The sequence below is a fragment of the Aulonocara stuartgranti genome (assembly GCF_965226115.1).
Source record: "Aulonocara stuartgranti genome assembly, chromosome: 2".
In the NCBI taxonomy this organism is placed as follows: domain Eukaryota; kingdom Metazoa; phylum Chordata; class Actinopteri; order Cichliformes; family Cichlidae; genus Aulonocara; species Aulonocara stuartgranti.
In genome coordinates this window covers 3,842,275-3,855,600 of record NC_138940.1, presented here as the reverse complement: position 1 = coordinate 3,855,600, position 13,326 = coordinate 3,842,275, and the positions used below count along the sequence as shown (strand labels likewise).

The following is a 13,326-nucleotide window of genomic DNA, read 5'->3' as shown; positions in this document are numbered from 1 at the left end:
AAAGGTTTTAATATTTAATTTAATATATTTAATATTGTATTATGTATAAGTCCAGTAATGTCTTACTCCTCTAAAAATTATGTAAAGTGGACCTGGCATAGAAAATGGAGGTATTATTTATCTGAAGAGAATACAATAGGCTTTGGCTTTCTTTTTTTACTCTTTATTTTGATAATAAGTGATGAGATTGATTCCATATTCATGACAGAAATAAGCAGGTGTTATAAAGAAAGAGAATGAAACTGGAAGCCAAAAGTAAAACTGAAGAGAAAAATGAAAGAAGAAAAAAGAAAAAAGGAAAAGAGGAAAGTAAAATAGTAGAGATACCGGAAGAAGATCGACTGAGCACAGGCAAGAGGATGGGAGGAACACAGAGATGGAGAAAAGGGAAGGGTGGATTGGAAGTATGCAGGAAGCAAATATGAAATGGAAATAGAAGATGGGCCTTCGTTCAGATTTACAGTCAGTTCTTATCTACAAACTACTCAGAGCAGAGACCAGAAGTTGATTTATTGGAGAGGAAATTGCTAACCATCTAGCAGTGTCACTGACAATATAGATTGGCGAGCTCTCATTTCCATTTTCCTTCTCTCAATTCCTTCCTCCTATCCTCCTTTCCTCGCTTCTCCTCACCTTACCTCACATTTTCTGTTATCCTTACATTTGCTATCACATTTTTTTGTTTTTATTTTACACGTTTTTTTAAACCTGTCTTTCCAGTCTCATCCTCCACCTTCTCTCATCTTCAGTAAACCCGATAATAGGAAACACAATTGACCTATGAATGAAGACTACAGTATGTGTGATAGCTATCATCCCCAATTATTGTCTTTGAGGCCAAGCACTCATCCTTTTCATTTCTTTTATTGTGTCCATGAAAGAGAGAAAGAAGCCATTTTTAACTGGTTTGTACCACTTTGTTCTTTTAGTTTTATTTGAACACGCTTGGTGTTTTTTTATCAGATATAGTGATGGCAGGCTCTGTTATCTGAATATCTAATGTCTAAGAGAAGGATATTAAGATGAAAGAAAAGAAGGTTAACATTTATTAGTTGAAGGGACATGATTAATTACTGCAATTAAACTGGGAATGCTTTGCATGCATGTCTGTGTCTTCAAAATGCTGCGCGCCTGCATTTCCATTATCTTGTTGCTGCTGTCGGTTGTGTTAGAAAAACATGCATGATGGCTCAAGCAAACATGTACAGGTAAAATATCTAAATACAAAAGTAAAAATGCTATGAATGTTGTGTGATCTCTCCTGCAGCAACCTGAGCAACAACAAACTGAAAGACATCCGTGAAGGGGCATTTGATGGAGCAGGTGGAGTTTTGGAGCTGCTGCTAACGGGGAACAAGCTGACCGGATTGCAGGGACGCATGTTCAGAGGCCTCAGTGGCCTAAAAACCCTGTAAGTATAGTTCACAGCAGTGTATATGTGTGTACTTGTTGTGTAATAAGACTTACGGAAATTTCATTTGAAAGTTAGAATAGGTTTAGGATAATGGAAGTGAAATTAATTGATTTTATGCTAGGATGTAGGCAAATAATTGAACACCACTGAACACAAGGGCCCATTCTACAGTTGCAGCCCAACCCATGTGAAAATAATCTATGCACAGCATGCTTGAACACAGTTTTTGTGTAAATGGCACCTGTTCTGAAAAAAATATGTAAACCTAATTGTTGAAAATGTGGTTCAAAAGTGTTATTTTGAGTTCAAGATCCCACTCAAATGACATTTTTTAAGGTCAGTCCTGTTTATTTTAAATTTGTCAAATCTTTTGAATCAATTATTCACTCTAATCAACGCAGCCCTGTTATTCATATTACCCTCAGAAGACAATATGAACGTTTTGGGGTTTTTTTTAACTTTATTTATATAACTACATTTATTCTTGGCTTTTAAAGTCCATTATACTCCACTGCTTCATCTTTATCTCTAATGATATTTAAAAAGATTTGGTCTCTGAGAGCATGTCTAAAAAAAGGCTATTCTTCTTTTATAAGATCAGTCAGTATATGTCTTTATTTATTTATTTCCTTTTTTTTCTTTGTATAACATCAGTACTAGCTTGTTGTCAAAGACTTAACAGAGTACAGTTTGTATTAGCACCTGACATAGTAGTGTGTTTTTCTTCCCCGGTCTAAAAAAGAAAGCATTGTTTACTCACTTACATTGAAATTAAGGCTAATGACAGCATATTGTTGTTCCTCCAATTTGGACACCCACCTTAAAGAGCCTAGTGTCCAATTAGGGGTTACAGGGTAGTGTATAAAATCACGAACTAATGTTGTCTGTGTATACTCAGTAATGACTAGCTAATCTTATCATGTATATATATGCTGCCTAATGACTCTCTAATGGTATCATGGCTGTCTCTGTATTATGTAAAGAGGGCTCCCTGCTCCAGTAATAGCCTTGCTAACTAGGTTAGCTTGTCCCAGAGATTGCTAATGCTAACTAACTCACTTAGCATGATCCCACATGACTGTATGTCAAAGGCTAATGTCATATTACAGAGTCTGCCACGGCTGTCCTATAGGGACTGGTTTAAATCCACTCCTTTCTCTTTTATCTTTTGTCCATGTCATTATAGGTTGTATTCGTTTATCTCGCTGGGCTGTCTCTTTTTATCTACCCTTCCTTATTTTATTAGTACATTTTTTTAAAACTCAAAACTTCATATTAAGTAGGTTAGAAATGTGAAACGCTGGATTATTCTAAGCCTTGACTTTAATGTAGTTTGTGACATAGACAGTGAAAAAGAGCCAATAGTAAGTATTGTGTTTGCTTTCATTTATTAATCTATTGTATTTGTGTTTCCAGCATGCTACGGAGCAACCAGATCAGCTGTATTGACAACAGTACCTTTACAGGTCTGAGCTCCGTCCGTCTGCTGTCACTGTATGACAACAGGATCTCCAGCATCGCCCCGGGATCATTCTCCACCCTGCACTCCCTGTCCACCATGTAAGCCACATCCGTCACAATTTCTTCTCCTTTTTGTCGCTCATTTTCCTGTTTTGCTTTTTCATTTCCATCCCATCATTTATCCCATCTCTCACTTTGTGTCACTATCTGTTTGTGTCTGTCTTCCAATCTCACTGCTTGTTTGTCTCTCACTATCTTCCTCTATCCCCTAATTTTTCATAGCCTTGCTGTGGGAGTTGTCTTCCAAGCAATACACACACATTCCCGCCCCAACGTTTGCACACATGTTGTTCTCTGGACACTATTCTCCTCACAGATGCTCTCCATCATTATCGACTAGATTGGCCTGAATCCCGGGGCATTTGTTATCAAAGCTAAATATTTTTCAGCATCTGCACACCCACACCCACATTGGCACACAAGACCAATTGCAAGCTTGCTGTTATCTTCCCAAAGATTCACAACTGCTACGACAAGACGTGAATTCGAGAATCGGTGTATTCGTTTATTCGTTTATCTGCTTTGTGCATGTTTTTTTCAAGCATGCTTTAATTTGTGTGATGCTGATTGGTGTTAAGTCTTTACACAGAACTGCAAATAATAACTCTAATCCAATAAAACTATGATAAGCACTAACCGTCCACCTACCATTTTTCTTAGGACAAAGAGACTGGGAAGCCTGAGAAGTGAATGAGTGTTTTTTCTTCAATCACTTGACCACCCATGTTGTAAATAATAGATTTTATCAGCTTAATAAAACATGAAAGGTTGATTCTTTTATTTTTTATTTTTATTTTATTTCATCCTCTCTGCTGTCTTTATTTCTCTCTGTGCTTCCTTCCCTTGTTCCACCTTTTGTTCTTGCTCTCTGTCCTGCTGTGTACCTGTCATCTCTGATTCAAGTTCCTGCCTGACTCTTTTGGGAACAACGATGGAAGACATGAAAGGGAAAATGTGGACACAGAGGATGAGGACAGATATATTTATTGTTGCATAAAGTCAGAGTCTCTCGGTGTTAATAATTATAAGATATCAAATTTCATTCATCCTTTGACACATTCATTCTTTGTTTCAGCGTGTTTTTCACTGGCTTTGTAGTAACACTTGATTTGTATTCAAACATCTGCTTGCTGTCTGGCATGAAAGAAAGATGGATAGTTTTTATTTCTAGACCCTCTGTTCATTCCCTCCTATCTTTCCTCGATTTCTCTCTCACTCCTGCTCTTTCGAATATCTGTCTCCATTCTTAGTGCTTCGTTTCCCTATAGAGTTTGTCCATGTAATTAAAAGATTAACACGCTGAAAGGGAAGGAAGGGATTTAGCTTAGGTTTAGTTGCCATGCAGTGAGGTCAATTCATTACAAGGAAATGAGTAAATAACTTGTCCCTATCTGTGGCAGCACCCCATTAATATTATAGCACATATAGCAGCATTTAGGTTTATTAGTTTAGCAGAGGACAACGTGAACAGCAATGTGACACTTGCACATCTTTAGACACAACATGGGGACTTTCCACTATACCAATGGTTATACTTCACAGAACTGTTTCCTTAAATTTTCTCAGGTACACCACCTTCTGTAACAGCATCCTTAAATCTCTTTTTCTGTGTAGCTCACTGTTGATATTTCTGAAAGACATTGCTGAACGTTGTTGAATCTAAATCACTGGCAGCGAGCTGAGAAGAAGATGCCAGGGGCCAAAACAAAATCAGACAGCAACATTGTCAAGCTTCATCTGTTACAAAGTTGCCCACAAATATTAGATGAGTGCCAGGATTTGTTCTTACCTTTAATGTTTGCATTCAACACATTGGTCACACATTTAAGAATGAACGTTTAACTATACTAATAATTGTAAAAAGCCACAACAAACCTACAACTTGAATGTGCCACAAGATTTTAGATGCCCAGAGCAGCTTTGGTTTAGGGATGCTGCCTGTCTCGTATGTGTTGCTAACGCGTCCTTTCCACCCTTTTCAGTTTAAATATGGCTCAGCATAAATATTACATGAACTGTGTTACAAAAGCAACAAAATGCAGAGAGAGGTGGTGATCAAAAATGAATAAAATGAGCAGATAACCTTTTCTCTTTTCTTTCTCTTTTTCCCTGTTTCTCAATCTGCTACTTTTTCCTTTTCTCTCTCCATCTCCCCTGTTCTTTGCAAAATGAATAAAAACAGCCGATAACCTTTCCTCATTCCTTTCCCCTTCCCCTTTAGCCCGTGGCTTGCTTTGTCTTCTATCTAAATTTATTCAAATGTATCACTCACCAAAATACCATATAAAGCACTGCCATTATTATCCCTCTGAACGGCTTCCAAAATAAATTCAGAACAAAGTCTGTTTTGACCTCGTTGCTCTTCTCGCTGTCGTTTTGTTGTGCTGCTTGTATGTTACGGTCTAATTTGGGGTGTGCGAGTTGTCTGGATGCAAAGTCAAGGAAAATGTTTGTGATGATAAATACCTTATATTGTAAGAATGGATGTTATGTAACTTTGTGCGGTAGGATTTAAACTTACCCTGATTCATTTATTTCCTTCCTCCTCTCTCTTGCTCTCATCTGTCCTTTATTATTTCCTTAGTAATCTTCTGTCCAACCCATATGTGTGTGATTGTCACTTGGCCTGGCTGGGTCAATGGCTAAAGAAGACCAGGGTGGTGAGTGGAAATCCCCGCTGTCAGAAGCCAGCCTTCCTGAAGGAGATTCCTATCCAGGATGTGGCTACCCCAGACTTTACATGTGATGGTGAGACTTTCTATTTTCCATTCTTTGCCAATAAGCCAAGTATTTGTTTTTGTTTTAGTTAAGTAGAATTAAAACCACAGTTCTTGGTGTTTGGTTTGGTCGGCCACACAGGATGTTACAACTGATACACCAAACTGTGTGGAAAACAAAAAGGTCACAGCCTTAAACCTGAAATAAATGACATGTGTCAGTCAGCGGCTGTGTGTCCTGTGCAGATAAAAGGATGAGTGAAGCAACTGAAAGGTGAACTGAATGTGTCCTTGAATCGTACTAATAATAACTGAGGGGCTTCCTGACTTTCAAAACCCTACATAGGAAAATTGTTTATTCAGTAATAATGTCAAATATGTATTTGGGCAAGGAAAATAACAATAAAACACTTGTGTGTTGTGTAATGAGTCGTCCAATTTGTAGCGCTGTTCAAATCTTAACTTTAAATTTAATCCACTAAAAACAAAAAGTGAGAACACAGATGATCACATATACGTGGCACTTAATTAGCACTACATTCAAGGATTGTCCACAGCGTATCAACTGATGTCTGACCTCACTCCCCCTCGAGTCCTAATCACAGCACAGACTAAGCCTACTGCTACCAAAACGCATTGTTCTTTGCATCTATATTCACATCACAAAATCCTCAGATATGCACAAACCTTCTGGTTTGGATGGGAATAGATTTGGTTATAACATCAGTGATCCAGATTTAACAAAATTACCAGATACTCTGTCATTTCATGCCTTCGGTCTCACTTCAGTAGGGTATTGTGAGGACAGAACGATCAGTAACCACTGGCATACAGCAGCCTCAGATGACATCAGCTTGTGGTTGCTACAGTGACGTTGTTGTTACCACGACGATGCCTGCCTATAGCAACTTAGGCTGTCGGCTTGGCCGCCAACTTTGACGCCATATACAAAATGTGGTTTGGCTCTCGCGTTTATTACATTTGTCTTTATTTTCCCTTCTTTGCTTTCTGTGTAGCTTTTACACTTTAAACTTTTTTCGATCGCCCTTTTGCTCTCTATCTGGTAGTGCCTCTCTGTCCCTCCTCAGTTTTTTTTTAAATTCATTACACTTTTCTAATTTCCTGTAGCTGTGCTGCAGCCATTTACTGAAAATGAGTTTGGAAAGTCGTTAGCTGGATTGGTTCAAGTAAGGAAACTCTAAGATGTTATCAGATCTTGATATTCATTGTTGCATCTTGCACACACACACACACACGCACGGACGCACACACACACACACACACACACACACACACACACACACACACACAAAGCTACATCAACATTCACTGAGCTGCACAAACATGAATTCATGTCCTCGTATCCTTGCAATTGTCAAAATGTATCTCAATTCATTCTAAAGTGGCAGCTCTACTAGAACTCGTTCATGCAAAATGGTAATTAACTGTTAAAATGTAGAATTTGATTAAATGACATCTCTTTATTGCATTTTAGGTTGAGATAGTCAAAATCTTGGATCTAGATCATTACCAGCTTCAAGTGAGTTGTTCTTTGGCTCAAGGCCAATCAGCTCACAGAGGTTTGAAGGCATCCTCCCTGCCTGCCAGGTGTCCGTACTATTAAGCATAACCTCTTGGTGATGCTAAAACGTTACACTTGAAAGTGTAATTCTCAAAGCGGTTCACAGAAGACCAGAAACAAAGGGGCACGCATACTTACACACGAGCACGCCGTGAACCAAGGTCCCATGTCCAGTCTATTTATAGTTGAGTAAAATGGCTGTTAAGGTGTCCAGAGGGAGCCGGGGGAAAGGTAAAGTTAATTGAATTTGTGAGAAGATATTTAGCGCACATTTAGATGTTAGTTCAATCAGCCAACTGTAGAGTGAGTCAGCCCACGGCTACACCTCCCCGTGGACTCACAAGGTACACACATCAGATTAGACACGCAGATACACATGCATGCACTGCTCTACTCACTGGCACGTAAGCGCCCATTTACTTGACATTTAGACATTAGCGCAATTAGAACACTACAAAGTGAATGGGAAAATGGCCATAGGACAGGGGGAGGCAGCTATTTAGGAAACTAAATGTGCAGCAAAATCAGGATGTAGATGCACAAGCATTTAAATCAGCATTGAATTCATTCAATCAGCAGCAAACTGTACATGCGTGTAAACTAGGCCTTTCTTTTTACTGTTCCTACTGCTCTCTCCAGTACTCAAGCACACACACATATTGAGATTGCAAGTTGTGTTGTGATTGGCTTTATGTCCGCTCCTCATTATCCTTTATTATGGTTTTAACTCGGCTTGTTTTACATTTGGGACCACAGTTCAACTATTTACATACTGCTTTGCTAGATAAAAGCTGTGAGCTTTACATGCCAGTCAAGGAAATGGGAGCATTTCAAGCCAAGAACAACACTCTGCTCTAGTTTCTGACCTTCCTTATCGCTTAATGGTAAAATTATTACAATCACTCAGATGTTTTTTTGTCCCTACTGTGTGTTATTGTGCCTGTGTGTGGAATGTTTGGAACTGAAACCTTACAACGTTTTGTGCTAAATACTTTGACAGCAAGGCTAAAAAGTGCCTCAAGAAATTTTGGGAAGTAACAAAATTCTTGAAGCTAAAAGAAAATCTAATTAAAAGGATTAAAAATTTAATGTGTGACTTTTTGCAGAAATAAAAATATAAAATTTTAATTGGAGAATATTCACATGCAAGTTAGTTAAAACTGACTATAGAGGTTTCAGCTTTCATTTTATTGCTGCAACTGCCTGTCATCCTTTCAACCCCCAAAACATCTGCTCAGTTTTGGGTTTTTTTGGTTTGTTGGTTTCCTGAATCATCTGAGGACTTTTAAAATCTCTGTGCCCCAGCTGCATGTGCTGAGCCATATGTTGAAATACATCCATATAGCTTTTAGCAATATCTGGTACTTCTAAAAAGCGCTGAGTTGATTTGAGCAAGTGTCTTACTTATTGTTCAAGCTGTATCTCTATCTGTCCCTTTTTCTCTCTTAGCTCTTTCTCTCTCCCTGTTTTGTCCTAACTTTTTTTCGAAAGCTGTTTTTTTCCTCCCTTTTCCTCTCTTTGTTGTTTTTTCTCTGCACCTCTATTTATCCATCTATCTCCTCCTCCTCCTCCTCCTCCTCCTCCTCCTCCTCCTCCTCATGCTAATATCCTACTCTCTCTACTCCCCTCTCTCCAGGTGCTGAGGATAATGGTTGCCTTCCTGCGTCTGGTTGTCCTGACGTCTGCACGTGCTCAGACGGCGTGGTGCGATGCAGCAACAGAGGGCTGCACTCTCTGCCCAAGGGCATTCCCAAGGACACCACTGAGCTGTGAGACAGGCTTGCTTGCACTGTAACACACACACACATGCATACACAAGCTTCACTACATGAATGTGCATACTCAAACATTCAGAAACAGACATCAATTATAGCATGCATATACAGTCACAGAAAAAATTGTATGCCGTCAAATAGCATGCAAAAGTTCCATAAACACATATAGTCCCACTTTGCTGCAGTGCATTAGTGATGCTGCAGTTTGCTCTCCTGCTTCAGAAACTAGCATAGCAATTAGTGAATTACGCACATGCTCCTGCTTTCTTTCTTTTTGTGTCTTTAGGATTTTAGGTATACAGTAGACGTACTTGTGCTTGTATATAATTACATGCTGATGTTACAAATCTATGAAGCAACCCAGTTATTAAATCTAACTACCACTACACAGTAGGATCTTATATAGTTGAGAGGTATTATCATGATACCATCTTAAAAATTGCTTTATAACTAGTTTTAATGCTACAGTGTCAATTGCTTCAATACACATTTTTCTCTCATATCAAATTTCACCAGAGCAGTGACTATTTTTCATGCTGTTTCCTATAATAATTAGGTGAAATCAGAGTCATTAACCTCAATAAAATGTCCATTTAAAAAAATAAATAATCTTTTGTAGAAATAATGTAAAAAATATGAATAATTGTTTGTTTGCTTTATGATTAAATTGGTGCTACAAGAGAATTGATCTATATCTTTCATTAATTTCAAGCTATCAGGAATCCTTGTAATAAAGAGACATTCTTAATCATCAAAGATAAAACAAGGCTTAATGTTAATTATGATTAGGAAATTTAAAAAGAAGTAGGAACAAAGTAATGGTGAATTATTGCACACACGTACATGCTCACGCACAACCACAGAGGAACCCCTCTAGCTGTGAAATAGGCCTGCTCCACAGGGTCAATAGCAGTGATTAGGTATTGATCAGGCTGAAGAAGACACTCCATCATACTGTCCACATGACCTACTTATGACCTGAGAGAGACAAACAGAGACCAATGCATCATAAAATATGTGTATGCTTGTGTGTATACCTTTATTTTGTTTCTCACAATATTAGAAAGCAAGAAAGAAACGCCCGAATGTGAAAATTCTCTGTATGTCTAACACAGAACTTTGCTCATATAACATAATGTAACAGTTCCCCCTTTTTCTTCCCTTTAAACATAGTAAAAACACAGACATCATTAAGATGCAATCATAAAGCTCAGCAACCCAACACTATAACAGCATCACAGTCATTTAAATTTGACCATCTCCCCGTTCAAAGCACTACCCCACGTAAGCACTGCACCCCTTCTAGAGTGGCTGCTGCCTTTTTAATTCACTATGTGGAATTCCCCTTCTGATCACCTGCATTTGTGTCCTCCTCCAGGAAAGAGAAGTACACGTGAAGGTGTTCTAATGAACACGGATGCTATTAAATAAAGAATCTTTTAGTGTGGCCAAAAATTCCCTTTTTTATTTGCTACGTACCGGCACATGTTGGCTAATGTTCTCTCTCTAATAACACCCCAGGACATTACAGTACACGTCTTGACAGACTAGCCCTGGGAGACAAAAAACAAAACAAAAACAGATCATAAACACACACACAAAAAAAAACTGTCAAGCTCTCGACCTGATGTGGCAACTTCTGGCTTGGTTGTTGCAGATCCTCCCATTGAGAACTCTATTTATTTCTCTCAGTCTACATGAAGATTGGGTCAGTTTGACACAGATGCTAATGTGTGCTGTCTGTAGAAGCTTGTGGTCCATAGGGAAATCGCAAACATACATGTGCAAATGATCTGAAAGGAATGTCTGTGGAGTGGCCCAGAAGTGCACAGCCACACAACCTTGAACGTGTGATGTCCATTCATCCATTTCCTTAATTGCTTGTTCAATTCAGGGTCACGGAGACTTTGACAAAGACAGACAACCATTCATACTCACATTTACACCTACAGCCAGTCACCAAATAACCTAATGGGAGATAAATGGGAGGTGGTCAGTTTTAAATGAGTTCTTTTGTTTTCTTCACAGTCAAAGCTAGTGGATGCAAGAAGCTCCATTCCTGTTATGCTGGTTGTTATGCATCTCATTCATTCACTCTTCTTACCAACAGCACAAACTTATACCCTTCTCTTCTTGTCTGCTTTCTGTATCATTCCACACTGTTGATGAGACACAAGTTACTAATCCAAAACTTTTACTTGCTCCCTTGGCATCAATTCACCCCTCCACATGGCTGTATTTGTGTATGTAATAAATACTATATTAAGTATGCATTTTTTTCTTGCAGTTACTTGGAGGGTAATATGCTGACATCTGTGCCCAAGGAGCTGGCAAACCTGAAACAGCTGTCGCTGGTGTATGTACCTCTCACATAACCTTGAACAGAATGCACATATGCCACATCATTTTCCAGTTTACGAAACCAATATGGATGCATGCAGTATGTGTTTGTATGGGTCCCTCATGTAAGTTTCTGTCGACACAGGGACCTGAGCAACAACAGCATCAGTGCTTTGGCCCCATACACCTTTAACAACATGACTCAACTAGCCACACTGTAAGTTACCATGGCAACATATGTACCTATTGATGCATGCACCTGTACATGTGTACAGGTGCATGCACATGTACATATAATTTTTTTTTCTTTCCATACTTTTGTCTTCCTCCTAATTTCTCTTCGTCCTTGTTTTCATTTTCCAGTCTCTCGTTTAAGGTTTATCGCTTCTTCACCCCCCCCCCCCCCCCCACACACCCCACACCCCCATCCACTCATCTCAGCCTCCTCTTGTATCTTCTTTTTCCTTTATTTCTATTCTAACATACACATATAATATGTTCTTTTTTGCCCCAATGCATTTTTCATATTTAAAATATTTTCCTTTTTAAAATGTTAAAATTTATCCTGTTGAAATGTTGGCTCTTCTTCCTGCTTTTATCCCATCTCCCTCTGTTTTTTTCTATTTTTTTTTTTTTTTTACCTCTGCAGGAATTTTCACAAAGTTACATAAATTATTCTTTTAATTTATGGAATTAACTTTAGTTTTGCCTTTCTTTTTAAGCAAAGAATCTATAAACACAATGGCTATATATCAACTTATATTTCATAAAGTCACATTGATTCACGCCTCCAAGCTACGTCCTGCAACTACAGATTTCTACTCTCTGCGCCTAGATAGCACCAGATACAAATCCTGTGCACAGCTCAATCACACCTAGGGAAGATTTGAAGGTAGCGGCAGAGAGGCGTGTTTCACTTTCCACATCAGATTTTCCAGGATTCATTATTCTTGGCTGTTGGGATCTTTTCTCAATGGGTCCAGGCCACTGGTGAAACAGAGAAGATGAGGATTAAGCTTCTTGACAGTCAGTAATTATCATTAGGCATTGCTTCATTGAGCATTATGCTGAGGAATAATCTTGGCTACTACCTTGGCTGCTATTTTCGTGAATATACATCTCAGATAGTGTCTGTTTATTACATTAGGATCATTATTAGCCACCATGATATTGTGTTCAAATAATAGTAGCATCCTTAAGGGACGCTTCATTATCTGTCATTTGTTGCCAAACTTAAATTTGGATTCATTAGCAGTTTTAAAAGAAATTACATTTAACTGTGGTGTGGGAGTTTGACTTTCCAGACTGTTCTTTGACCTTTGCCTCTGGCAGGTGTTTTTATCTTTAACTATTTTTTTCTAATGTATTTGAAATGTGCCCCTGGTGTTAATTTTCACTGTCTAGCCTTCAGTGGCAAAAGGTTCTGTACCAAGTTTTTATAAAAACCAAACCTACTGTGTCATCTCTTGAATAATCGTTTCATATTTTGAAAAAACAAACAAACAAAAAACCCCAAAAAGCCTCCTGATGTAGAGTTAAATCGTGTGACCTTGTTTGTGTCCTTTGTCTTACAGAATCCTCAGTTATAACCAGATTCGCTGCATCCCTGTCCATGCCTTCGATGGGCTCAAGTCACTTCGCCTGCTGTGAGTAGCGAGCTTCATCTTTAAGTGCCGCAGTGGATTCAATATTCAACACTCCCCCTTGCCTGTTATATTACAGAGTTAAATCAAAGTTTAATCACTCCCCTGATTTCAGGCTGAGTGCCATATTAAGACCCACTTGCAAAATGAGTCACAGTCCACCCAATCATCTGTTGTTTCAGGGTACTAAAATAAGATAAAAGTCACACTCTCCCATTTCTTTAATACTCCCTTTCTATCTGAATTCTTTGCCTCTCGCCATGCGCTTCTCCCTCTCGCTCTCCTCTATCTATCCTCTCCTCCTTTTCTCTCTCTTCCGCCCAATGTTGTGTTT

The 13,326-nt window shown here is 38.7% G+C and overlaps 1 protein-coding gene across 1 annotated transcript in view; it reads left to right on the top strand.

The window, feature by feature from the left end:
• Positions 1-13,326, top strand: part of slit3 (slit homolog 3) — a 239,948-nt gene that overhangs the window by 194,658 nt on the left and 31,964 nt on the right. Inside the window, exons 18-24 of the mRNA XM_082554652.1 lie at positions 1,268-1,411; positions 2,831-2,974; positions 5,520-5,683; positions 8,871-9,003; positions 11,297-11,365; positions 11,495-11,566; positions 12,924-12,995. Of these exons, the coding sequence (XP_082410778.1) occupies positions 1,268-1,411; positions 2,831-2,974; positions 5,520-5,683; positions 8,871-9,003; positions 11,297-11,365; positions 11,495-11,566; positions 12,924-12,995 (798 nt within the window). The remainder of the gene's footprint in view (positions 1-1,267; positions 1,412-2,830; positions 2,975-5,519; positions 5,684-8,870; positions 9,004-11,296; positions 11,366-11,494; positions 11,567-12,923; positions 12,996-13,326) is intronic.